This window comes from Macaca mulatta, chromosome 4, assembly GCF_049350105.2.
Source record: "Macaca mulatta isolate MMU2019108-1 chromosome 4, T2T-MMU8v2.0, whole genome shotgun sequence".
In the NCBI taxonomy this organism is placed as follows: Eukaryota; Metazoa; Chordata; class Mammalia; order Primates; family Cercopithecidae; genus Macaca; species Macaca mulatta.
This window is the reverse complement of record NC_133409.1, coordinates 137,179,142-137,206,635: the sequence shown is the minus strand read 5'-3', so window position 1 is coordinate 137,206,635 and position 27,494 is coordinate 137,179,142. Positions and strand designations below refer to the sequence as shown.

General features: G+C 36.3%; 1 protein-coding gene across 8 annotated transcripts in view; it reads right to left on the bottom strand.

Annotated features, from left to right (window-relative positions):
* Positions 1 to 27,494, bottom strand: part of SUPT3H (SPT3 homolog, SAGA and STAGA complex component) — a 527,796-nt gene that overhangs the window by 92,471 nt on the left and 407,831 nt on the right. For all 8 annotated transcript variants that reach the window (XM_077998598.1, XM_077998600.1, NM_001266569.1 and 5 more), the window contains 3 exon segments: positions 25,577 to 25,652; positions 18,616 to 18,728; positions 17,434 to 17,541 (listed from right to left, as the gene is read on the bottom strand). In XM_077998598.1, coding sequence (XP_077854724.1) covers positions 17,434 to 17,541; positions 18,616 to 18,728; positions 25,577 to 25,652 — 297 coding nt within the window.

Sequence of the window (27,494 nt, the reverse complement as noted above, 5' to 3'; positions counted from 1 at the left end):
GGAAGTTATACTGAAACTCAGGTTGCCCCTGGATCTCTCACTGAGCCTTTTCCTCCCAACTTAAAAGTTCTTGGCAGTGTAAGTGTCCTATCCTTTCTCAGCCTTCCCCTTACCAGAGTCAGTGTTTAAGAAGGATCTAGAATTTCATTCAATTGCATCTTATTCTTTCCGCATCTATAATGGTAAACTAGATCTTTTGCTAAATGTAAAATCTTCAATAATTATAGAGAAGTAACACTCACCTCAGACTAGAGCAACTGAAAGGCTAGTACTACTATCACTCACATTTTGTGGACCACAAAAGTTGATATGATCTGGCCAAGGAAGTATCATCTTTCTCCTGTTATACATATAGCTCCTCCAAAGTTTCATCCTTATGGAGAATTTTTTTCACATGAACGTGGGCCATTCATTGGCCAAAGGATATAGTGTACGACATGTAATTTTCTCATTTAAAAGTTTGAGATGGTAACTGTTAAAATGTAGTTCTTATATAACTAGAAAAAGCTTTTCTTTTATTTGTATAAATGTGTACAGTACAAGTGTGATTAAGTTACATGCATAGATTACAGAGTGGTAAAGTTAGGGCTTTTAAGATATCTATTTCCTGAGTAACATAGTTACCCATTAAGTAATTTCTCATCATCTGCCCCTACTTACTCCCAACGTTCCAAATCTCCGTTGTCTATCACTCCACACTCTACCTCTATGTGTACACGATTTAGCTCTCACTTATAAGTAAGAACATGCAATTCTGACTTTGTTTCTGAGCTGTTTCACATAAGATAATTGCCTCTAGTTCCATCCATGTTGTTGTAAAAAATATTATTTCATTCCTTATTTCTTTTTTGAGACAGCATCTTGCTCTGTCCCCCAGACTGGAGTACAGTGGTGCGATCTCGACTCACTGCAGCCTCTGTCATGCTTAAGCCACCCAAATAGCTGGGACTACAGGCACACCTGCTGCGCCTGGCTAATGGCCCATAATTTACAGTTGGCTGTAAAATAAGGTTTTATTTCTGGGTTACCTACTCTCCTCCATTGATTTATGTATCTATTTTTATATCAGTAGAGTCAGGGTTTTGCCATGTTAGCCAGGATGGTATCAAATTCCTCACCTCAGGTGATCCATCTGCCTCGGCTTCCCAAAGTTCTGGAATTACAGGCATGAGCCACTGCACCTGACCCACTCTTTTCCATTTCTGAGTATTACTCCATTGTGTATACATGCCACATTCTCTTTACCTCTTCATCTGTTGATGGAAACTTAGGTTGACCGCATCTTTGCTAAAGTAAATAGGGGTGCAAATAAACATATGAGAAGAAGTATCTTTTTTATGTAATGATTTCTTTTCCTTTGACTAGATACCTGGCAATGAGATTGCTGGATTGAATGATAGTTCTATCTTCAGTTCAGAAATAGCTATACTGGCCCAGCGCAGTGGCTCATGCCTGTAATCCCAGCACTTTGGGAGGCCGAGGCGGGTGGATCATGAGAAGCCAAGTGTTTGAGACCAGCCTGGCCAATGTGGTGAAACCCCGTCTCTACTAAAAATATTTAAAAAATTAGCCAGGTGTGGTGGCGCTTGCCTGTAATCCCAGCTACTCGGGAGACTGAGGCAAGGGAATCGCTTGAACCTGGGAGGTGGAGGCTGCAGTGAGCCGAGCTCGCGCCACTGCACTCCAGCCTGGGTAACAGAGCAAGACACCATCTCAAAAACAAAACAACAACAACAACAACAACAAAAATTCCATACTGTTTTCAATAGAAGTTGTACTAATTTACACTCCCAACAACAGTGTACATGAGTTCCCTTTTCTCCATATCCTCACCAACATGTTATTTTCTCTTTAATAATAGCCATTCTGATTGGTGTAAAATAGCTCATTGTGGTTTTAATTTGCATTTCTCTGATGATTAGTGATGTTGAGCATTTCTTTACATGCCTGTTGGCCATCGGTATGTCTTATTTTAAAAAATGCCTATTCATGTCCTTTGACTAGTTTTTAACGGGATTACTTGGTGTTTTTCTTGTTGTTGCTGCTTAGCTGTTTGAGTTCCTTATAAATTCTGGCTGTTAGTCCCCTGTTGGATGCATAATTTGCAAATGTTTTCTCCCATTCTGCAGGTTCTTTGCTATCTTTTTTTTTTTTTTTTTTTTTTTTTTTGAGGCGGAGTCTCACTCTGTAGCCCAGGCTGGAGTGCAGTGGTGTAATCTCAGCTTACTGCAACGTCTGCCTCCTGGGTTCAGGCGATTCTCCTGCCTCAGCCTCCTATCACTATCTTATTTCTTTTACCACACAGTAGTAGCTTTTTAGTTTAAGTCCCGTTGTCTATTTTTCTTTTTTTTTTTCTTAACCTGTGCTTTTGAGGTCTTAGTCATGAATTCTTCACCTAGACCAACGTCCAGAAGAGTTTTCCCCAGGTTTACGTTGAGTATTTTTTAATAGTTTCAGGTCTTACCTTTAAGTCTTTATTCCATCTCGAGTAGATTTTTGTATATGGTAAGAGATAGGGGACCAGTTTCATTCTTCTGCATATGCTGATCCAATTTCCCAGTTCCTTTTTCTGAAGAGGGTGTCCTTTCCCCAGTGTATGTTCTTGTTAACTTAGGCAAAGTTTAGTTGGCTGTAAAATATGGTTTTATTTCTGGGTTACCTACTCTCCTCCATTGATCTATGTGTCTATTTTTATATCAGTACCATGCTATTTTGTTACTATGGCCTCATAGTGTAATCTGAAGTCAGGAAATGTAATGTCTTCAGCTTTGTTGTTTTTGCTTAAGATTGTTTTGCCTATTTGAGCACTTTTTTGGTTCTATATGAATTTTAGGATTTTTTAATTTCTAATTCTGTAAAAGATGGGGTTGCTATTTTGATAGAGATTACACTGGATCTGTACAATGCTTTGGACAGTATAATCATTTTAATGATATTAATTCTTCTGATACATAAGCATGGGATGGTTTTCCATTTGTCAGTATCCTCTACAATTACTTTCATTGCTGGTTTGTAGTTTTCTTTGTAGAGATCTTTCATTTCATTGGTCAAATATTACTAGATATTTTGTTATTTTATTTATAGTACTTTAAATGGGATTGCCTTCTTGATTTCTTTCTCAGCTAGATTATCGGTGAACATAAACACTACTGATTTTTGTACAATGATTTTGCATATTCAAACTGAATTCATTTATCAAATCTGAAAGATTTTTGGTGGAATCTTCAGGTTTTTCTACATATAAGATCATATAATCAGCAAACAGGAATAATTTTACTTCCTCTTTTCCCATTTGGATAACTTTTATTTCTGTCTCCTGCTTTATTGTTCTGGTTAGGACTTCCAGTACTATGTTGAATAGGAGTGGTTAAAGTGGGCACCATTGTCTTGTTACAGTTCTTTGAGGTAATGCTTTCAACTTTTCCACTTCAGTAAGATGTTGGCTGTGGGTTTGTAGTATATGGCCTTTATTATTGTGAGGTATATTCCTTTTATGCCTAGTTTGTTGAGGGATTTTATAATGCAGGGATGCTGAATTGTATCAAGTGCTTTTTTGTACCTATTGAGATAATCATGATTTTTGTCTTTCATTCTGTTTATGTAATGTATCGTATTTACTGATTTGGGTATGTTGAACCATCTTTGCATCCCTGGTATAAAACTCACTCGATCATGGGAATTATCTTTTTGATATGCTAGTAGATTTGGTTTGTTAGCATTTTGTTGAGGATTTTGGAGTCTGTGTTCATTAGGGATATTGGTCTGTAATTTTCTGTTTTTGTTGTGTCCTTGCCTGGTTTTGGTATCAGGATGGTAATGACCTCATATAATTATTTATGAAGAATTCCCTACTCCTTAATTTTTTGGGGCAGGTTCAGGAGGACTGGCATTAGCTCTTCTTTGTACACATTTGGCTGTGAATCCATCTGGTCCTGAGCTCTTTTCTGTTGGGAGATTTTTAAATTACTGATTCAGTCTTGCTACTTGTTATTTGTCTATTCAGGATTTCTGTTTCTTCTGGGTTCAATATTGGGAGGTTGCATGTTTCCAGGAATTTATCCATTTCTTCTAGGTTTTCTAGTTTGAGAGTGTATAGTTGCTTATAATAGTCTGTGACAATCTTTTGTATGTTTGTGGTATCAGTTGTAATATCTCCTTGTTCATTTCTGGTTTTATTTGGATCCTCTCTCTTCCTGGTTAATCTTGCTAGCAATTTACCAATTTTGTTTATCTTTTTGAAGAACCAACTTTTAATTTCATTAATCTTTTGTATTTTTTTTGTCTTTATTTTTATTTAGTTCTGCTCAGGTCTTTGTTATTTCTTTTCTTCTGATAATTCTGGGTTTGGTATTTTCTTGCTTTCTAATTCCTTGAGACAGAATGATAGGTCATCAATTTGGGATCTTTCTGCTTTTTTGATATAAAGGCATTTAATGCTACAAACTTCCCTGTAGCACTGCTTCTGCTGTATACCACAGGTTTTGGTGTGTTGTATTTCCACTTTCATTTGTTTTTAAAAATCTTTTAATGTGTCTTAATTTCTTCACTAATCCCATGATAATTCCAGAGCCTGTTGTTTAATTTCCATGTATTTTTATGATTTCTGAAGTTCCTCTTGCTACTGGTTACAGATTTATTCCACTGTGGTCTGAGAAGATACTTGATTTTAAAAATCTCTTAAGACTTGTTTAGTGGCCTAATGTGATATCCATCTTGGTGAATGTTCCATGTGCTGATAAGAAGAATGCATATTCTGTAGTTGTTGGGTAGAATGTTCTGTAAATGATTGTTGAAGTCCGTTTGGTCTAAAGTCCAATTTAAGTCCAATATGTCTTTGCTGACTTTCTGTTTCAACCATTTGACTAATGCTGTCAGTGGGGTGTTGAAGTTGCCCATTATTACTGTATTGCGGTCTATCTCTTTAGGTCTAGTAATATGTCTATATTTGTTTAAGTCTAGTAATATTTGTTTCTTGAATCTGAGCCTTCCAGTGTTGGGTGCATATATACTTAGAATTGTTTCAGCCTCTTGCTAAATTGATTCCCTTATTATTACGTAATGACATTCTTTGTCTTTTTTTCTGTTTTTGATATAAAATCTGTGTTATCTAAGTATAACTACTGCTGTTCACTTTTGCTTTCTATCTGCACGAAATATTGTTTTCCTCCATTTCACTTTCAGTCCATATATGTCTTTACAGGTAAAGTGAATTTTTTGTAAGCAACATATAGTCAAATCATTTTTTTTCTATCCATTCTGCCAATCTATATTTTTTAAGTGGAGCATTTAATCCGTTTATGTCAAGGTTAATATTGATTGATATGTGAGGTTTTGCTCCTGTGATATTGTTAATTATTTTCTAGTTGTTTGACAAATTCTTTGTTTCTTTTTGTCTTTGTTGTTTGGTGGAATTCTGCCAAATTGCCATTTGATTCGTTTCTCTTCCTTCTTGTGTGATATTTTATAAGGCCTGTGAATTATACTTTTGTGTCTTTGTATGATGGTGAATATTAACCTTTTGTTTCCATGTTTAGGACTCCTTTGAGCATTTTATGTAAGGTCAGACTAGTGTGATGAAGTCCCTCAGTGTTTGCTTAACTGGGAAAAGCTATTTCTCCTTCATTTATGAAGCTTAATCTTACTGTATACAAAATTCTTGGCTTACAGTTTTTTCTTCTTTCAGTACTTTGAAAATGCCATCCCATTATTTCCTAGCCTGCCTGTAAGGTTTTGCTGAGAAGTCTGCTGTTAGTCTGATGGGGTTTTCTTTATAGGTGACTAAAAAAGGTTTTCTTTAATTAAAACCAGAAAGGTGTTTAAGGAAAAAATAATAGAGGTTTACTAAATTCAAGGATTCATACATTATTATCTCTGGATGGGACATAAGAATGGTCTATTCTAAATGTTTCCGACTCCTACACAATTTTATAGATGAAAGAGTGAAAATACGGGACATGTCCAATGCTACAACAACAGTATTACAGATATAACTGTGTATTACAGATATAACTACACATCAAATCTCTTGGCTTGTAATACACATAGTGAGTGTAGAAATTTTATTATTATATGCAGGATTACTTGAACCATTATAGCATCACAGCTGAAGTTTCCAGTGAGTAAAACTCAAAATACAGCAAAAGTCTGAATATAGAAAGAAGTATATAAATGAGTAGAAAAATAATTAAAGCCTTTGAAGTGGAACATTATTAATTCTGATGCCACTAATTTCAAATTCAAGAGAATACAGACATAGACCGGGATAATACTTTCCTCAGGAAAACTTTGTTGTAAAATAACTTCAATTTAATAGTTTTCAGCAGGATCAGGGGATAAATGTTTAAATATACAGAGAAAAATGTCAAGAATTTCTAAAAACTTATAAAAATTAATTTATGTATACATATCACTAGGTTAATTACAACTCCTTCTCACATACTTTGTGAATCAAATTAACTGAAGAGGTCTTGTAGGTAACATTTTGTTACCACAGTTTTAGTTACTGAATGAGCTGCAGAGTACAATAGCTGAAATTCTTATAAGCTTTGAATAGGTAATTAAAAAAAAAAACAAGTATATGAAAGCACTGAAGACTGATCAAAACCAGACTGAAACTGGAAACGGTAGTATGTACTTTTAGAAGGGAATGTCAGTGGGTGGATTTCCTGTCTTTACAGTTTTAGCCTAAGGGCAGGATCCAGTGGGTAGAGGAGTGGCTAACATATAATCTTAGCTCCTTGATAAATGAGATGCCAGAGTTCAGGCAATCATAGTAGGTGCAGAATGAGAAAGGAAATCCCCAAAAGGACAGAATAGAAACACGGGAAGCCCCAAATTCAGTGTACAAATTTTACCCAAATCTTTTTTTGTGAATGGGGACTGATGGAGTCTCACTATGCCCAGGCTAGTCTCAAACTCCTAGGCTAAAGTGACCTTCCTATCTCAGCCTCCTGAGTAGCTGAAATAACAAGTGCCATCATGTATGGCTTTCCTCAAATCTTTTACTAACCTGTAAGTTCTTCCTGTATGGTATGAAATGCATGCAATCCCACTAAAGCAAAAAGAAATGAAAAGACATTCTAGTTGCTGCCACTGAAGAGGAGTTCAAAGTTTAAAGGTGAGTCTAGAAAAGTAACTTCCCTGCTGAACACATATACCAACACCACTACTACCACCACCAATAATAACAATATATTCACAGGAATATAACAGAATCCCAAAATGCCTATGATATATATGACTCACAATGTCCACTATACATTTCAAAATTACCAGACATGCAAAAACACAAGAAAGCGTGACTCATATTCAATGGAGAACAAGAAAATTCACATATTTAATTTTGCAACCAAGAATTTTAAAACAGCAATTCTAACCATGCTCAAAAGCACAAAATAAAATACACTTGTAACAAATGGACAAATAAAAAATAATGATAGATAAAAGGAAACTATAAAAAATCCAATAGAAATTCTAGAAGTATAAAATAAAATATCAGAAATAAAATATTACTAGGTGGGTGTCACAGTAGATTGTAGCTGACAGAAAGAAATGTATAGAAGATAAAGTTCAATAGAATTGCTCCAATCTGAAGAATAGAGAGAAAATATTAAAAGAGGAATTAAAAAGCACCTGAGTTACCTATGGAATAATATCAAAATAACTAATACAATGTACTTGGAGTTTCAGAAGTGAAGGAGAGGGAATAAGGCAGAAAAAAATCTAAAGAAATAACTGACAAAAAGTCCCCTAATTTGGTTAAAGACATACACTGTCTTTGATTCAAGAGATTTAAGATTCAAGAATCTCAGTGAATTTTCAGCAGGATAAATACAAAGAAAACCATGTCTATGGATATCATGGCCAAACAGCTGAACATCAGAAGTAAAAATACAATTCTGAAAGCATCCAGAGAAAACAACATATTAGATACAGGGAAACAATAACAGAAATCTACTGACTTACGATTGAAAACAACAGATAGAGAAAAGAGTGGAATGACATCATTAAAATACTGAAAAATAAAACTTTCGAGACAGAATTCTATATCTAATGAAATATCAACCAAGAATGAAGAAAAAGTAAAGACTTTTTCAGAAATATCAAAATACAACAAATGTTAAACAAAATTTAGCAGAATAGAAAAGAAAATGATACAAGAAAACTCCAATTATGAAAGAGAAATAAAGAACAATGGGAATGGTAAACATTAAGCTCTATTTTTTTAATTGCTTCTCAGTCTTTTGGCTAAGATCAAGTGAAGCTCTATTTTTTCTCTTAATTTCATTAAAACACACTAGATTAAGATAAAAATTATGGTATTATGGCTTATATATATAGATGTTGTATGCATGACAATTATAGCATAAAGGACATGGACCTATATATATATACACAAGAGTCTTACATTCTATGTGAGTTAAGTAGTATAACTCCCAAGTACACTGAACATTTAAGGATGTACATTGTAATCCCTAACATGACTACTGAAAAAAGGATGCAAAAAGATATCATAAAGAAATCAATATGTAAATTCAAAGGAATTTCTAAAAAAAACATACAACCCAAAAGAAGACAGGAAAGAGAAAAAGATAAACAATAAGAGAGGAAATATGCAGAAAACAAATAGGAAAAGTTACCCTATATCCAACCACGTGAATTAATACATCAAATATCACAGAATTATGGACTACAATTAAGATACAGATGGGGGGAGGGCATGGCAGCTCATGCCTATAATCCCAGCACTGTGGGAGGCTGAGGTGGGTAGACTGCTTGAGCCCAGGAGTTTGAGAATAGCCTGGGCAACACAGTGAAACCCTGTCTTTACAAAACCAATACAATAATTAGCTAGGCGTAGTGGTGCATGCCTGTAGTCCCAGCTACTCAGGAGGCTGAGGTGGGAGGATTGCTTGAGCCTGGGAGATTCAGGCTGCAGTGAGCTATGATCATGCTACTATACTCCAGCCTGGAAGACAAAACAAGACTCTGTCTCAAAAAAAAAAAAAAAACAAAAAACAAAACAAAACAAAAAAACAAAAAAAAGAAGAAAAGAAAAAAAAAAAGATACAGACAGAAAGGAAGAATAAAGAAGCATGACTGAATTATTTGCTGACTATAAGAGATGACTTTAAATACATTACATTTATCTTTCAATACAGGCATACCTCACTTTATTGCACTTTGTTTTATTGTGCTTCAAATATGTTATGTGTTTTGCAAACTTAAGGTTTGTGGTAACCCTAAATCAAGCAAGTCTGTCAGTGCCATTTTTCCAAAAGCATGTGTCCAACTTTATGTCTCTGTGTCATATTTTGGTACTTTTCACAGTATTTCAAATGTTTTCATTATTATTTTATCTGTTATGGTGATCTGTGATCTTTAGTGTTACTATTATAATTGTCTTGGGGTGCCACGAACTGTATTCATATGAGACAGCAAATTTAATATATGTGTCTGTTCTGACTACTCCACTGACTAACTGTTCCTCCATCTTTCTCCCTTCCCTCAGGCCTCCCTATTCCCTGAGACACAACGATACTGAAATTAGGCCAATTAATAACCCTACAATGGCCTCTAAGTATTTCCGATGTAAGGAAGAGTTACACGTCTCTCACTTTAAATCAAAAGCTACAAATGATTAAGCTTAGTGAAGGAGGCATGTTGAAAGCCAAGACAGGGTGAAAGCTAGCCCTCTTGCCCCAAATAGCCAAGCTGTGAGTGCCAAGGCAAAGTTCTTGAAGAAAATTAAAAAATGCTGGTCTACTGAACACACAAATGATAAGAAGGTAAAACAGCCTTATTGCTGATATGGAGAATGTTTCAGTGGGATGAATAGAAGATCAAACTAGCCACGACACTTCCTTAAGCCAAAGCCTAATCCAGAGCAAGGCGCTAACACTCTTTAATTCTGTGAAGCCCGAGAGAGATGAGAAACATACAAAAGAGAGGTTAGAGGCTACCAGAGACTGGTTCATAAGATTTAGGAAAGAAGCCATCTCTATAACACAAAAGTGCAAGGTGAAGCAGCGAATGATGATGTAGAAACTGTAGCAAGTTATCTTGAAGGTTTAGCTAAGATCAATGATGAAGATGGCTACATGTAACAACAGATTTTCATTGTAGATGAAATGGCTATTAGAAGAAGATGCCATCTTGGACATTCATAGCTAGAGAGGAGAAACCAATGCCTGGCTTCAAAGCTTCAAAGCTGACTCTCTTGTTAGGGGTTCATGCAGCTGGTGATTTTAAGTTTTAGCTAGTGTTCATGTACCATTCCAAAAATCAGGATCCTGAAGAATTATGCTAAATCTATTTTGCTTACACTCTATAAATGGAACAACAAAGCCTAGATTACAGCACATCCATTTACAGCATGGTTTATTGAATGTTTTAAGCCCAGTGTTGGGACCTACTATTCAGAAAAAGATTCCCTTCAAAATAATTACTGCTCATTGACAATGTATCTGGTCACCCAAGAGCTCTGATGGCGAAGTAGGAAAAGATGAACATTGTCTTCATGACCGCTAACAAAATCCATTCTGCAGCACAATTCAAGGAGTAATTTCAACTTTCAAGTTTTATTACTTAAGAAATATGTTTCATAAGACTATTGCTCCCACACATGGTGATTTCTCTGATGGATCTAAGGAAAGTAAATGAAAATCTTCTGGAAAGGATTCATTATTCTAGAAGCCATTAAGAATATCTGTGATTCATGTGAAGAGGTCAAAATATCAACATTTACAGGAGTTTGGAAGAAGTTGATTCCAACTCTCATGAATGGCTTTGAGCGGTCAAGACTTCAGTGGAGGAGGTAACTGCAGATGTGGCATAAATAGCAGAAGAACTAAAACTGGAGCCTGAAGATGTGACTGAACTGCTCAATCTCATGATAAAACTTCAATGGGTGAGAGTTATTGCTTACGGATGAGCCAAGAAAGTGATTTATTGAGAAGATGTCTACATCGGTGAAGATGCTGTGAACATTTTAAAAAATAACTACAAAAACTCCTACAAAAGACTTAGACTTAGTTCCATAAACTTAGCTGATAAAGCAGTGTCAGGGTTTGAGAGAACTGACTTCAGTTATGAAAGAAGTACTGCTATGGGTAAATGCTATCAAACAATATCACATGCTACAGAGAAATCTTTCAAGAAAGGAAGAGCCAATCATTGTGGCAAACTTCACACTGTTGTCTTATCTTAAGATATTACCCCAGCTACCCCAACCTTCAGCAACCACCACCCTGATCAATCAGTAGCCATTAACATTGAGGCAAAACCCTCCACCAGCAAAAAGATTTACGACGTGCTAATGACTCAGATGATAATTAGCATTTCAAAAAATATTTTAAAATTAAGGTATGTACATGTTTTAGACATAATGCCATTGCAGACTTATAGACTACAGTATAGTGTAAACATAATTTTTATATGCACCAGGAAACCAGAAAATTTGTGTGACTCGCTTTATTGCAATATTCACTTCAATATGGCAGTGTGGAAACAGACCTGCAATATCTCTGAAGTATGCCTGCAGAAACATACAAATATATTGAAAGGAAGTGGAAAGAAAAACATATTATGTAAACAGTAATCACATGGCTGGAATGGCTAAATCAATCAGATAAACAGACTTCATAATGTACAGTATTTTCAGTAAGAAGAAATATTTCATAAATATAAAAAACAGAAAATCCATGTTCACAGATTGTGATATTTAGTATTGCTAAAACATATCCCAAACTGACATAAGCATTCAACCTAATCCCTTTCAAAATCCTACCAGGCTTTTCTTTTTTCTTTTTCTTTCTTTCGTAATAACTAACAAGTTGATTCTAAAATTTATATAGAAATGCAAAGAACACAGCATGTCCATATTAAGCTTAAAAAATAACAGAGTTTGAAGACTTACATTATAATCAAATAAACACAAATGAAACTCCAAAAATAAATCCATATAGATATATTGTTCAAGCAATCCAGTGGGAGAAAAGAGAGTCTTTCAGGAAATAGTTCTGCAATAACTAGATATCCATAAGTAAAAAATTGAATTTGGCCTCAACTCATACAATGGATTTTAATTTAACCAGATTAATAGAACTAAATACAAAAACCAAAGGGATAAAGCTTCTAGAAGAAAACACAGGACAATATCATCATGACATGGGAGTAGCCAAAGGTTTATTAAGACACAGACAATAAACATAAAAGAAAAAAATTGTGTAAGGAAGGGATCCAGTTTCAGCTTTCTACATATGGCTAGCCAGTTTTCCCAGCACCATTTATTAAATAGGGAATCCTTTCCCCATTTCTTGTTTTTATCAGGTTTGTCAAAGATCAGATGGTTGTAGATATGTGGTATTACTTCTCAGGGCTCTGTTCTGTTCCAATGGTCTATATCTCTGTTTTGGTACCAGTACCATGCTGTTTTGGTTACTGAAACTGGATCCCTTCCTTACACATTATACAAAAATTAATTCAAGATGGATTAAAGACTTAAATGTTAGACCTAAAATCATAAAAACCCTAGAAGAAAACCTAGGCAATACCATTCAGGACATAGGTATGGGCAAGGACTTCATGACTAAAACACCAAAAGCAATGGCAACAAAAGCCAAAATTGACAAATGGGATCTAATCAAACTAAAGAGCTTCTGCACAGCAAAAGAAACTACCATCAAAGTGAACATGCAACCTACAGAATGGGAGAAAATGTTTACAATCTACCCATCTGACAAAGGGCTAATATCCAGAATCTACAAAGAACTTAAACAAATTTACAAGAAAAAATCAAACAAACCCATCATAAAGTGGGCAAAGGATATGAACAGACACTTCTGAAAAGAAGACATTTATGCAGCCAACAGACACATGAAAAAATGCTCATCATCACTGGCCATCAGAGAAATGCAAATCAAAACCACAATGAGATGCCATCTCATTGTTAGTATGGCAATCATTAAAAAGTCAGGAAACAACAGGTGCTGGAGAGGATGTGGAGAAATACGAATGCTTTTACACTGTTGGTGGGACTGTAAACTAGTTCAACCATTGTGGAAGACAGTGTAGTGATTCCTCAAGGATCTAGAACTAGAAATACCATTTGACCCAGCCATCCCATTACTAGGTATATACCAAAAGGATTATAAATCATGCTATAAAGACACATGCACACATATGTTTATTGTGGCACTATTCACAATAGCAAAGACTTGGAACCAACCCAAGTGTCCATCAATGACAGACTGGATTAAGAAAATGTGGCACATATACACCATGGAATACTATGCAACCATTAAAAAGGATGAGTTCATGTCCTTTGTAGGGACATGGATGAAGCTGGAAACCATCATTCTCAGAAAACTATTGCAAGGACAGAAAACCAAACACCGCATTTTCTCACTCATAGATGGGAATTGAACAATGAGAACACTTGGACATAGGGTGGGGAACATCACATACCAGGGCCTGTCGTGGGGTGGGGAGAGCGGGGAGAGAGAGCATTAGGAGATATACCTAATGTAAATGACTAATTACTGGGTGCAGCACACTGACATGACACGTGTATACATATGTAACAAACCTGCAGGTTGTGCACATGTACCCTAGAATTTAAAGTATAATTTAAAAAAATTAAAAAAAATAAATAAATGCAAGTGGAACAGTTTCCAAAAAAAAAAAAGAAAAAAATTGGATAAATTAGGCTTCATCAGAAAGTTAAAATTTCTCCACTAAGACAATGAACAGGTAAGCCACAAACTGAGAGAAAAATATGTGAAAAATATGTGTTTGATAAAGGACTGCTGTCACAAGATATGTAAAGAACTACAAACTGGTAATAAAAGCCCCTTTGCCTGCCAAAAAAAAAAAAATGGGTAAAGGATTTGAAGAGATACTTCTCAGAGTAAGATACATAAATGGACAATCAGTACATTAAAAAGTGCTCAACAGTATCAGTCATCAGAGAAATACACACTCAAACTGTTATCAGAAAATATCCACTAGAATGGCTAAAAGTAAAAATGACAATGCCAAATGTTGATGAAGCTGTGGAGCAACTGAAACTCTAATACACTGTTGGTGGAAGTATAAAATGGTACAACCTCTTTGGAAAAAAAGTCTTACTGTGTCTTTAAAAACCAAACACGGGCCTAACTCTATGACCGAACAATTTCATTCACTGCCATCTACCTAAGAAAAAAGAAAGCATTTATCCTTACAAACTTGTACAATAATATTCACAGCAGGTTTATTCACAATACCTCACAAACTAGTGACAGTCCAGATATTCACCAACATGAGAATGCATAAACAGATATGTTCATGCAAGTCTGTTCTTTCTTTATGTAGAAGCACTTTTAAATAGTTGAAGACTGATATTTCATAGTCTCTTCTCTTTAATGGTCACACACCTCAAGTTCATCCCAGCAGTTATTACAAGACATGTTTTTCAGTTCCTTCACACACCTGCCCCCTCTCCCATTACTCTCCTTTAGACATGCTCCACTGTGTCAATGTCCATTCTACAGGATGATGCCCAATACTAAAAGAAGTTCCTTATCAGTCACATCATAATATTGGCTCCTAAGAAATTCACAGGCAAATAAAAATCTCAAAATCATTTAAATGGATGGTATTATTAATCTATATTTTCCTCATTATCAATCATACCAACTGCACTACTGGCCTGCAATTCTTCATAATGTATTTTAAAAAACAGCTGAGCATAGTGGTGTGCCTGTAGTCCCAGCTACTTGGGAGGATGAGGCAGAGAGATGGCTTGAGGTCAGGAGATCAAGGCCGCAGTGCACTATGAGCATGCCTGTGAACAGCTGCTGCACTCCAGCCTGGGCAACACAGAAAATCTAGAAACTCTAGAAAGTTAACTTGAATTAATATTAAACTTGCTAATCTAGTAAGAACCCAATCTTAATCAGCCCAGTTCCTTATATGGTTAGTGCTCAAGAAAATAAAATAAAATGCACTGTGTATTAACCCCACATCTTGCATTTCCAATTCTAATCCACTGTACATGGCACTACCATTTGGATCTTAAAACACCCTTTTGAACTCCTCACCCTTCAGCCAAGAAACCATCAACCATCCATTCCTTGTTAACTCTAGCAGTCTAAGACTCTATACAATCTGAGCCTTAATTTTCTAATCCAAATGCCTACTATTCCTCTTTAATGAACCTTAATTCTTGAATATTTTAAACAGCGTTGGGTTTTTCCCCTTGTAAAATGGTACTTATGCTGTCTTTGAGTCCTAGAGTATTATCCTAACTTCTACCTTATCAAAGTCCTATTTTTCCTTTAACCTCAGCTTTCTCTCTAAAGTCTTTGACTGCAACGAGAGGATTTTTGTTTTGTTTTCTTTTAAACTTCTGTACTTTCTGTCTGAGTCACTCATTTGGAGACTAGTATATGCCATCTTAAACTGTTTGTTTGTTCAATTATTTGCTTATTTGTTTTACAAAATGTCCTGTCTCCCTGAACACAGATCATCTCAGTCTCCAGAGCCCCACTTTGGACTCAATTTGGTATAGTATTTGATGTACAGGCCCTTAATGTTGCCTGCTGATTTTGTCAGGTGAAAAAGGGCAGGAAGACTTCCAATCTCTGAATATTCATCTTGTATCAGTCACAGGAGAGGAGGGGGGTGTCTGCCAGCCAGAAAAAAGTTTGAGGCTTATACTAACATATTTTGTCAGAAGGCTCTCTGACACTCATGCTCCCACCTCCCAGAGGGCCCAGGAAATCCAGTACATATAGGATATTCCTCTCAACTGCTGGGTAGCTGGGAACAGCGGCTGTGGTTGCTGAGCAGTTGCCCAGGGCAGCTTGGCCACCCTGGAGAACCAAGAAAAAAGGGGAAATAAAGAGTTTTCCTAGGCATGCAAGCAATCACTTGAATGTTAAAAGAAAACTAGGCTTGTTGTGTTCACAGTAAATTTCCTCAATTAGAAATGTTATAACAAATTTGTCTGATGTTAATGGAAAGCATACTTATACACATATTCATAAAGTGAACATGCATCAAAGACATTTTAAAGGGTGTTCTTTGACATCATAATTTGGGTTTGTAACATAAAGAAAACAAATAGTGATTAATCAACTAAGTAAGCTTTAGGGACTTTTGTATGTTGACTGATAATGATGTATGACCTTTTCTAAGAAAAAAATGGATTTTTAATGGGTATAAACATTTTAATTTCTATTTAGTTTCCAAGCCAATTTGATTTTCCAGGCAGCATAAGAAAATGTTAAATTGTCCTTTTGTTTGTAATAAGATGCTATACAGGCATATATCTTAACATATTTTCTAAGTATCCTAGAGCAGAGAAACTTAAACCTATGGCCCATAGGGTTCACAGATTCCTTGGATCCACAGAATGGCTTCAGAATGTCTCTAAACAGCCTGAAACTGTAGGAAAAATTTGTGAATGTACTTAGTAAAAGGGTTTATGGTTTTCATCAGATTCTCAAAGGGGTCTGTGACCTAAAAAAGATTACAACTACTTCTTAGAGATGATTTGAACCACTATCCTTGCCTACAGATATTAACAAGGAGTAGAAATGTGTAATTAAGGTATATACAGAGCTTAACCATTTTCAGGTTATACATTTCAACCAACTTGATCCAAAACTTACTTTACAACTCTACATGTAGATACGAACTTAACCTTCTCACTGTCTTATCTATGGATATTCGATTGAATTATGTGAAACTGCTGTTTTTGTTAGTGAAAAGGGTCAAATATTGGCAAATATATTCAACACACTGCAATACATTTCTGGTTTTAAGGTAGATGCTGTTTACAGAGGATATTCTATATACTAAAAGTGGTGCACAGTTATTATACAGAGCCTTAAAATTGGCAAGAAAACTTTAGTTCCCATAGCAAAAGCAGATCAGAAAAGAACATAATTTTCACATAGTAGGGGCAATCTAAAAACTCAAGATGAATGAAGACAAGCTTCTTTAAATCATGTTTAGAGATGAATCAATAATTGAAATGGAAAGTTATCAATAAATGCCAGGAATTATTATGTGAATAATAATGATAACACTCTTATCTTTTGAGGCACAAAGAAATAAATGACTTTTCCAACATTACTTAAACCAGTTTTTCATCTCCCATAAAAATAAGAAATGCCTTGCAACCATCCCTTTCATTGAAGGGCTAGGAAAGCTAAGTGAAGTAAGAAACAGGTGAAAAAAATCATTGTCTTACATGGACTGTCAGGGCCTGGCACATAGTAGGTGCTCAATTAAATATTTATTGGAATGTCTAATGTATTAAGATTCTTTGACTGAAGGCTATACATTCCTGCATAATCCTTTTAAAAGAAACACTAATGTAAATACCAGATATGTGACAAAATTCACAAATGTGTTAAAGGCAGATTATTTTTTTGTACTTACCTCAGCAGAGTTGTGATACTGAATGAAGGTTGCAGAAATGGCATGACTGAAGGGGTCCCCTGCCTTAGTTACCATGTCTTGCCTCACAAGCAGAGCCAGATCCACTAACTAGAAGACCAGAAGAATGAAATAAAGTCACATAGCTAGTAATAATCATGAATGCCACTGAAGTGGCAAACCTAAAAGCAATACATTGTGAATGTTACTGATAATCCTGCTTGCCTAAAAATCTATATTGTAGACATGAGCACACACTTTAATTGACTGGTGAATGGACCTAGTCATGATATATTCTGACCTTTTAGGAGAGTAGTTCTCAAAATTTATTTCATAATCACTAGTGCAGATTTCTGGGCTTTAAGTCCAGAGATTCTAATTCAGTAGGTCTGTTTTAAGCATACAGTCTAGGAATTTGCTTTATTTATTTTATTTTTGAAATGGAGTTTCGCTCTTGTTGCCCAGGCTGGAGTGCAATGGCATGACCTCAGCTCACTGCAACCTCCGCCTCCTAGGTTCAAATGATTCTCCTGCCTCAGCCTCCCTGAGTAGCTGGGACTATAGGCGCCCGCCACCATGCCTGGCTAACTTTTTTTTGTGTTATTAGCAGGATGTGGTTTCACCATGTTGGCCCGGCTGGTCTTGAACTCCAGACCTCAGGTGATCTACCTGCCTCGGCCTCCCAAAGTGTTGGGATTACAGGCATGAGCCACCGTGCCTGGCCAGAATTTGCATTTTAAACAAGAACCAAGGAGATGCTGATGCTTGTGGTCAAAAGACCATATCTTGGGAAAGTCTTTTAGAGGGCGAGATTCCAGACCCAGAATTTGGTAAGTACTCTTAAGATCTCACATACGTAGAAAGGAGTTTTTCAAAGTTCAAAAATAAACTCTAAACAAGGCAGATGTGGACTTAGAGTTCAATGTCAAGAAAAAGTATGCAGGGATTCCATTTCTCATTAGGATAAAGGTGCAAGAAACTGTCTTTCTTATCCTAACACCCACTTGAATTGAGGATGCAGATACACATAACTGAACTAAATTTTAGTAAATGATGTAAATGTCACAGGAGAGAATTCATGGCTGTTATTCCTGGTAGAGCAGCAGGCAGAAGAAGAATTGATCATGGGCAGAGATAAGGAAAAAACAGCCAGTGTGGCCTGATATGACAGATTAGAATTCTTACCTGTGCCACAGTTTCATACGCTAAATATGCTAAGATTTCCATTGCGACAACATTGGGTTTTATCTCCATACTGCTGCAGTCCAACCAGTCTCGAAATTTGGAAGCTTTTTTGGCTGGTCATGTAAAAAAAACAAGTGTAGAAATTTTAATTTTTAAAGTGTTTTAATACTGCACATTACTATCACAAAATGAAAAATATGTATACTCAGAATTGTACACAAAAAATAATGCACATAAAATGCAATGTGTTCCAGCTTTTATTAATATCTAGATATTCTGGCCCCAAGAAATTCAAGTTTTAACTTTCAATTATAAGGCAACACAATGGTTGTTTTCAACAACTCTCTTACATATTTGGATTTTTTATTTTATACCTATGCTATATGACATAGTATATTAAACCATTTAATGTTTAATACTTCTCACACTGTCAGATTTACCATTGGCTACAGCTTATGTTACAACAGTCAGAAGATGTTGTCTGATGTAACCTTAATTTACTCATACAGAAAGAAAATCCTGCAAGAAAGAACCTGTGATGAAAAAAGAAACATACAGAAATTATTGCTAATACTTTTCAAAAATATTGTCTATTGTCTCAGAGGAAAATGGCACATAGGAGGCAGGATTAACTTGCAGCTCCCACTTGGATGGATAGAGCAGCGTGTGGAGACCCACACCGTGAACTTTGGCTCCAAGAACTACTGCAGGAATATACCAGAAAAGGCTAGAGCCACAGACCCCTTGAAGGAGGTGGATCACCGCTGCAGGCTCTGTGGGACGCAGAGGAACTGTGAGTAGGCTTGCTTTCTCACCTAGGAAGCCAGTAGCCTGGGGAAAGTTCTCAGCCTTGCTCACCAGCTGCCTGGAAATAAACTCGGTGCTGTTACAGGAAGGGGACATGGTGGGAGTGAGACCGGGCTTTCGCTCTGTGGGCTCCATGGGAGCTGGGTGAGGCCTGTGGCTGCCGGCTTTCCCCCACTTCCCTGGCGACCTGCGTGGGGCAACAGAGGCAGCCATAATGCCCCTGGGGACATAACTCCCTTGGTCTAGAAGCCACACCCTCATCCCCCACAGCGGCCGCAGCAAGTCCCGCCCAAGAAGAGTCTGAGCTCAGGCATGCCTAACCCTGCCTCCGCCACATGGCAACCCAAACATCGTATGTTCTCACAAATGGGAGCTAAGCTATGAGAACGCAAAGGCATAAGAATGATACAATGGTATTTGGGGACTCAGGGGAAAGGGTGGGAGGGGGGTGAGGGATAAAAGACTGCACATTGGGTATAGTGTACACACTGCTCGGGTGATGGGTGCACCAAAATCTCAGAAATCACTACTGAAGATTCATGTAACTCAACACTACCGGTTCCCCCAAAAAAACCTACTGAAATAAATCCGTTTAAAAAAAGTGTCTAGGCCGGGTGCAGTAGCTCACGCCTGTAATCCCAGCACTTTGGGCGGCCGAGGCGGGCGGATCACAAGGTCAAGAGATCGAGACCATCCTGGCCAACATGGTGAAACCCCATCTCTACTAAAAATACAAAAAGTTAGCTGGGCGTGGTGGCAGGCGTCTGTAGTCCCAGCTACTCATGAGGCTGAGTCAGGAGAATCGCTTGAAACCGGAAAGCGGAGGTTGCAGAGGGCCAAGATGGGGCCACTGCCCAAGAGTGAAACTCTGTCCGCCCCGCCCCCCCCCCAAAAAAAAGTGTCTATTACTAGAATGGCTCAAAGGTGTTGTAAATTTAAAGTTAAATAAAATAAACTGACATCTGGTCTAATCTAAGCCTGTGGTTACATTTTTTCTGATTATGAAGATGTCTAAATTCTTAATCCTGACTCTCAAAACCATCGAGACTGATTCCAAGCAGCCTTTGTGATATTTCCCTATTAAACCATCACCTGGCCTTGAGTCTTCTTCTCTGTGTGTCTACTCCTACTCTTTTCCTTCCAGGGGATGCTCTCCCATCACTCTTCTTCATTCCCATGAATCTTGATCATACAGGCCAAAGGTGTACTTCCCCACTCTAGCCATTTATTGAACACTGATACCATCAGACATTCTTTCACAAATGCTTATAATTTCTTAAGCCATATTACAAATTTTTGTGGGAGAAGACCATGCCTTATGTCTCTGCATGTGTAATAGTACCAAGCATATACAGAACCAAGCACGTATATAACCTTTAGTTAAATATCTCTACACTGCCACAGTGCTAAGCAGAGTCTAATTTGATATAGGCACTTCATTAGACATTATTCATCTAACTAGTAACCTAGAGGGAAAGATTGATAGTGAAGATTTTATGAAATCTATAAGATTTTCTTTATAATCCACTGATTATTCTTTTGATTAATCTGGCCCCACAGGTCTATAAAACACTTAACAGTAACTCAAAGCACGATATTGTGATCCTTCTATATAGAATCTTCAAGGATTCCACATACAGAAGAGTTCTCTTTTAAATAAATCATAGAAAACATTAAGTCCTGCTATCGAAGCATATACCCAAAGCTGTCAAATATGGCAGAATTATGATAATCCTCCTTAAAGCTATCTCCCCAAAGTAACAAATCTTCCAAATACTTTCTGACATGCAACATTCCATCTAACTAGTATGCTGCAATAGCTCACAAACACTTGTTTAACATCTGTGGAATACTTCTGAAGTTAAAGTTAACAGGCAGCAATTTGGCAAGATCAATGAGATGTACATTATTCACTTATCTCCTTGACAGATCTTTAGGACAGAAACAGATATTTTGGAACTGTGCTCTAAACATTTGATTTTAAAAGTGAAGGAAAGGATCATTATTAATATTCAGTTGGATCTATCCACATAAGCAACAGAATTAGCTTCCTTGCTAGATTGTAACCATTGAGAATGCAGGGACAAGGACCATATATCTCCAACTGTATCCCTAGCACCTAGAATAATGCCTGGCATTAGCAGACTCACAAGAAATATTTCCAGAAGAAATGAATAAATGAATGAATAAAGTATTTTTTAAACAAAAGAGTAGGGTCCAAACTTTTCTATTCATCAAAAGACATGCATAGAAGTCCCAAAAACCACTTGGGTTATTGCCATTCCACCAAGAGGTGGAGATTCCTTGAGAGCTAATTCCTTCCCTGTCACCTGGAGAAGGATGGCTTTAGAGCCTGACGCTTCCAAGGTATTGCTGGAGGCACAGATACCTCTAGTTAAGACAGTTTGCTTTCATCAAGAGGTGAGAGGGGCCTGAGAATAAACAAGTTCCTTCTCCTTCGCCCCTCTTCCCAACGTATCAGGAGAAAGGATAACCTGGAAACTGACTAACAATTTAAATAGAATCCTGAGCAATGGTCAAAAGTTCCTAGGATTATTAGCTTTGTAATACTACCTGGATTTTCAGCCTGTGCTGTGCTGAACTTAAAAAACAACTTTACATGATAATTTCATATGGAAATTTAGGGTTAATCTCACATACTTTTTATCTTTCTTGTCAATGATCACTAATAAAATTTAAGTTTCTTGCAATATTCCATTCTCTCATGCCTACATACTATTTGGTGATTTCTATCCCATCCCTTCCCAACAGTCTTTCCATTCCCAGTCCTTTCCTTAGGGTCCTCTGGAATGCTTAGTCCACTCAGAATAAGCTACTCTGCAATTTCAACCTAATTCAAAATAGCCTTCTTCAGAGGGCATGGTTTTCCCTGGAACCTTCCCTAGCAGGAGTTCCTTATTCCTTTCCTTTATACATATTGATGGGCAACTACTTTGGCCAGTGTGCTCATTTCCCCATATAAGGGGGGACCTGGAGTCAATGTCTTCATTCTCTTAGTTTCTTCCACAGGAAAAATACATAACAAGCAGACTGACAGCAAACTTCTACCAACAACAGGGGCCAAAAGACAAGGGAATCATGTTTTAACAAGTAACGATCAGCTTACCATTTCCTACCCAACTAAACAATCATTTAAGTATGAGGGCAAAATAAAGCCATTTAAGATAAAAAACGGTGTTTTAAGCATGTACAGAGCTGTAGGAAAAAATGACATTAGGCCAAGAAGCAAAGTTTAAATACTTATAAATGCTTTTTTTTTTTTTTTTTTTTGAGACAGAGTCTCGCCCTGTCCCCCAGGCTGACAGTGCAATGGCGCAATCTTGGCTCACTGCAACCTCTGCCTCCCAGGTTCTAGTGACTCTCCTGCCTCAGCTTCCCAAGTAGCTGGGATTATAGGCGTCCACCACCACACCTGGCTAGTTTTTTTTTTTTTTTTTTTTGTATTTTTGTATTTTTAGTAGAGACAGGGTTTTACCATGTTGGTCAGGCTGGTCTCGAACTCCTGACCTTAGGTGATCCACCTGCCTCGGCCTCCCAAAGTGCTAGGATTACAGGCGTGAGCCACCATGCCCAGCCAAATACTTACCAATTTTAAAAACTTTAAGTCATGGATGTATATCAAAAAAAGCAACTGAAATAGTACAAAGAGAATATAGGACTTACAAACTAGCAGAGGAAAAAGAAATGAAGAAAACCCAATCGATCTAATACAACATAAAAAAGGAGGAGAAAAAGCAAATTAAAAAGCACAGTAAATTTAAAACACAAGACAGCATATACAGTATCAGTAATTAAATCCATATAAATTAATCAATTAAAATACACAGAGCCTCTCTGATTACAAAGAAAATTGAGAGAAAATCAAATATAAAATAAAAAGTTGAAAGTAAAGGACTGGAAAATAATTTACCAATTATATATTTTAATTATAAATTATAAATTATAATTTAAATTATTATAATTATTCTTTAATTATAATTATGAGGTTTGTGTGTCAATATTAATATCAGATTTTAAAAGACTTTAAGAGAAATAACTCTCTGACTTATATACATATAAAAACAAAAGACTGAATTGTGAATTAGATTAGTGTGCTCATGCTACAGCTTACCCTCAGCCTATAAAGTTACAGACTCATTATTCTAAAATATACCAGTAATTCCAGGGATGGCTATGATCAAATACTTAAGAAGATACATATGGCAGGACCACAATTCCTGTATCTTGGTAATTTGTTAGAAGGAGAAGAATGAAAAGAGTATAACACTCTGATGAGTGCAGGAATAGCTTCCGAATTTGCTGACCCACATGGATTAAAGCATTCTCAACCACAGTATTTTGTCATATAAAACAGATTTCCCCACCAAGGTTTCATAATAAAGCAGCTATGGGCACCATATATAAGTAGTTTTAAATGACCAAATCCTTCCACTCTAAAGACAAGAAAATTAGACACAATATACTGTTTATACTATAGTTATTTTATATAGGAAGGGAAAATATTATTTTTTAATCTACTATAGTTTATTATTGAGTTAAAAATAAAACATGGGCCGGGTATGGTGGCTCACCTGAGGTCAGGAGTTCAAGACCAGTCTGGCCAACATAGTGAAATCCCGTCTCTATTAAAAATACAAAAATTAAATGGGCGTGGTGGTGCACGTCTGTAGTCCCAGCTACTTGGGAGACTGAGGCAAGGAGAATCACTTGAACCCAGAAGGAGGAGGCTGCAGTGAGCCGAGATCGCACCACCGTACTCCAGACTGGGCAACACAGTGAGATTCCATCTCAAAAAACAAACAAACAAAAAAAACAAGAACAAAACAAACAAAAACAAACAGCCAAAAAAACATGAAGTAACTGAAAATCTGATTTTCAAAGAGAAGGCATACTAGGATACTTTAAGACTATGAGTTTTAGTGTGAAAGTAGTATATCTGTTCCTTTAAGTGAATTAAATTTAAAATATAATTTAAAAAAATAGTTCAATTGCACTAAATGTTACTTTATAAACTGGAGGTTGATACTTATAAAGACTTGAATGCCATTTTTAAACCTAAAAATTACAATACAAAACCTTTCATTTGCTGAAATTGCCATGATCTGAAGTGCCATTTACTTAATGCTTCACAGATGTATGATGCCAAGTTGTTAGTCAAATTGGAAAGTATATTTAGTCAGAAAAAAAAAATCTTCCAAAACATGTTTTCCTATATTTTACTGACATTTACATGGGATACTATGAAATGTGTCATTTATTTGCACTTTATAATCTATAAATGAAGCTCTCCCTTTCTTTTTCCAAATCAAATATGCTGTTATTGTGACCACATAATAGCTTTTCATTTGAAGACACCATTGTTTCTATAATCCCTCAGACCATGGTCATGTGCTACTTTGTCATATTTTTAACTGGACTTTTCATCACACTTTCTTCTTTGACCTTTACCCTGAGAGCCTTAGTCATAACTGAAACTTTGCTGTAAGGATGTTTTGCTACACAATCGAGCTCACTATTATGAGTCATTATACACTTTTAATAAGCTGATGTACAGTGATGTGAAAGTACTAATTTTACCACAAGGTTACTAGTGTTACTAGAGCATGTACTAATAAATCTGGCTAACACTGAATACATACCACAGTAGGTTAGACAAAAATGGAAGAGACCACTGATATGTTCCTTTGTGGTAATAGGAGTATACATAAAGGAAAAGGTTGGTATCCATAATTAATACTGGGGGCCTTTAAATGTCATGACTACTATCAGAGTCTGTTATGGATCAAATGCAATCAGAAATACTAGTGTAAATATGACTAGGAAACTAGAAATTAAAATGGAAAAATAAGAAAAATTGAATTTTTATGATTAAAAGTACTGTAAATAATTAACATAGCACTCTGTATATTACCAGTACCCTTTAAGACCTCTTAATGTTATTAATTGCAAAGCAGTAGAAGGTAGGAAAATCTTTTATAGGCTCCCCACAATGTAGAGATTGTTTCTATAGCAGTTACAAATACACATATATTAAATTCACCAATTTCTAAGAAACAGATCCTGTCATACTTCAGTACATCTATAAGACAAATCTCTTACGCATATAATTAAGCAAAGTTAAATGGTTACTTACAGAAACTTAGTTGTCGACTTTCACAGAATTCTGCATATTGAGCTGAATCCATAATTCGAGTTTGTCTTTCTGCTCTCTAATAGATAAAAAGACACAACATTTTTTAAAGCAAGTAGACTATTATATATGTTTTCACAGCTTAAACTTAGAATTGACCATTTTCCTTTCCTTATTCCAGGTGAACAGGGTAGTACTATCACATAGATCATGACACATAAAATTACGATAACACTAGTTGTGAAGCTGGTGTCTTTTGGAAATAAAGTTTAAATACTACTTTCTGCTCCTTTGTTATTGAAACTAAAACTAAAGGACCTCATGTCTAAATTTTCTAACTTGTATCATCCTTTTAAAGAAAAAGAAAATGATGAGGGAATAATAAACCAAGCAGAAAAATTGTTACAAATATTACTGTCAATGTGCTTTAAAGCTGTGATGTTCAATGTTAAACAAGAATCGGCAAATGGAATCCATATATTATTCCCTTTCAGTTAGAATCTGGGGCCACAGTTGACAAATCCATATTTTAGATTGCAAGAAAATAAAGAAAAAGGTAAACAAAATACAGATCCTTTAATCTGAGTCCAGGTATGATTCATTTGGTATAGTTTCATTTGTGGAGTTTTTGATTCAGTATAGCAGATGTTTACTGCTTCACTGTCCCACAAGAGGTAGGATAATTATAATTCATCCATAGTTTGGTGGGAAGGAATATGACCACTTCCGCTTCCTTGGTAAGGAGAGCATTTTGAAATGAGACAGGCTGGTACTTCTTGGAATGAATTTCTGCCCAGCGAAGAAAAAAAAAAATCTCAGATTTAATTTTTTTTTTTCTGTTGTGGAAGAACTTTCAGCAAGTTGTCTTTACCATCGTTGTTGGAGCACATAAGTACCATTTCTTCTAATGTCTGTGGATGTTTTGTATTTTTGAAACAGAAATTATTCTTTTTTCTTTTATTTGTGTGAGTAGTCAATTCCAGTGATATGTCAGTTGATGGAATGAATAATGGTGTACTAACTGGAGCTTAATAGAGAATACAGACGGGGCAGTGGGAGTTAAGGTAAAAATTACTAGTCACTACTGTGGTTCCTTCTAAGACCACTGACTGCTTTTCCCCTTCCTCATTTTCCGCCTCCCTTTTTTCTTTCCCTCCCTCTCTCCCTTCCTTCATTCCTTACCTCCCACACATCCACATACTCACAAACATACATATATGCAGGCACAAATGCAAGTTTCTCTTGGTTATTTACCCACTAGGTTCAAGTATCCTTTTTGGGCATGTACAAACATTTTAAAAATATATATAAAAAGTATATATGTATGTGTATACACATAAGGTATATATGTGTATATATACACACACATATATAAAGATAAATATATAAATTACACAACTATACACAAATTTATCTTTTTTTATATATACACAAATACACATATATGTATATATGTATGTACATATCTTCTTGTGCATGTGTCAGAAATACCATGGTCTTGGCTGGGTGTGGTGGCTCATGCCTGTAATCCCAGCACTTGGGAGGCCCAGGCAGGTGGATCACTTGAAGGCAGCAGTTTGAGACCAGCCTGGCCAACATGGCAAAACCCTGTCTCTACTAAAAATACAAAAATAAGCTGGACGTAGTGGCACAGGCCTGCAATCCCAGCTACTTGGGAAGTGCAAGCAGGAGAATTGCTTGAACCTGGGAGGTGGAGGTTGCAGTGAGCTGAGATCACGCCACTGCACTCAGCCTGGGTGATAGAGTGAGACACTGTCTCAAAAAACAAACAAACAAACAAACAGACAAACAGAAAACCATGTCTCCTTAAGAGTATATTATTGGGTTAATTTTTATTTACTTGGAAGTATTTTTTGATATATAAATGCATGATCTAGTTTTAGCCCTCTTTCTAATGTAT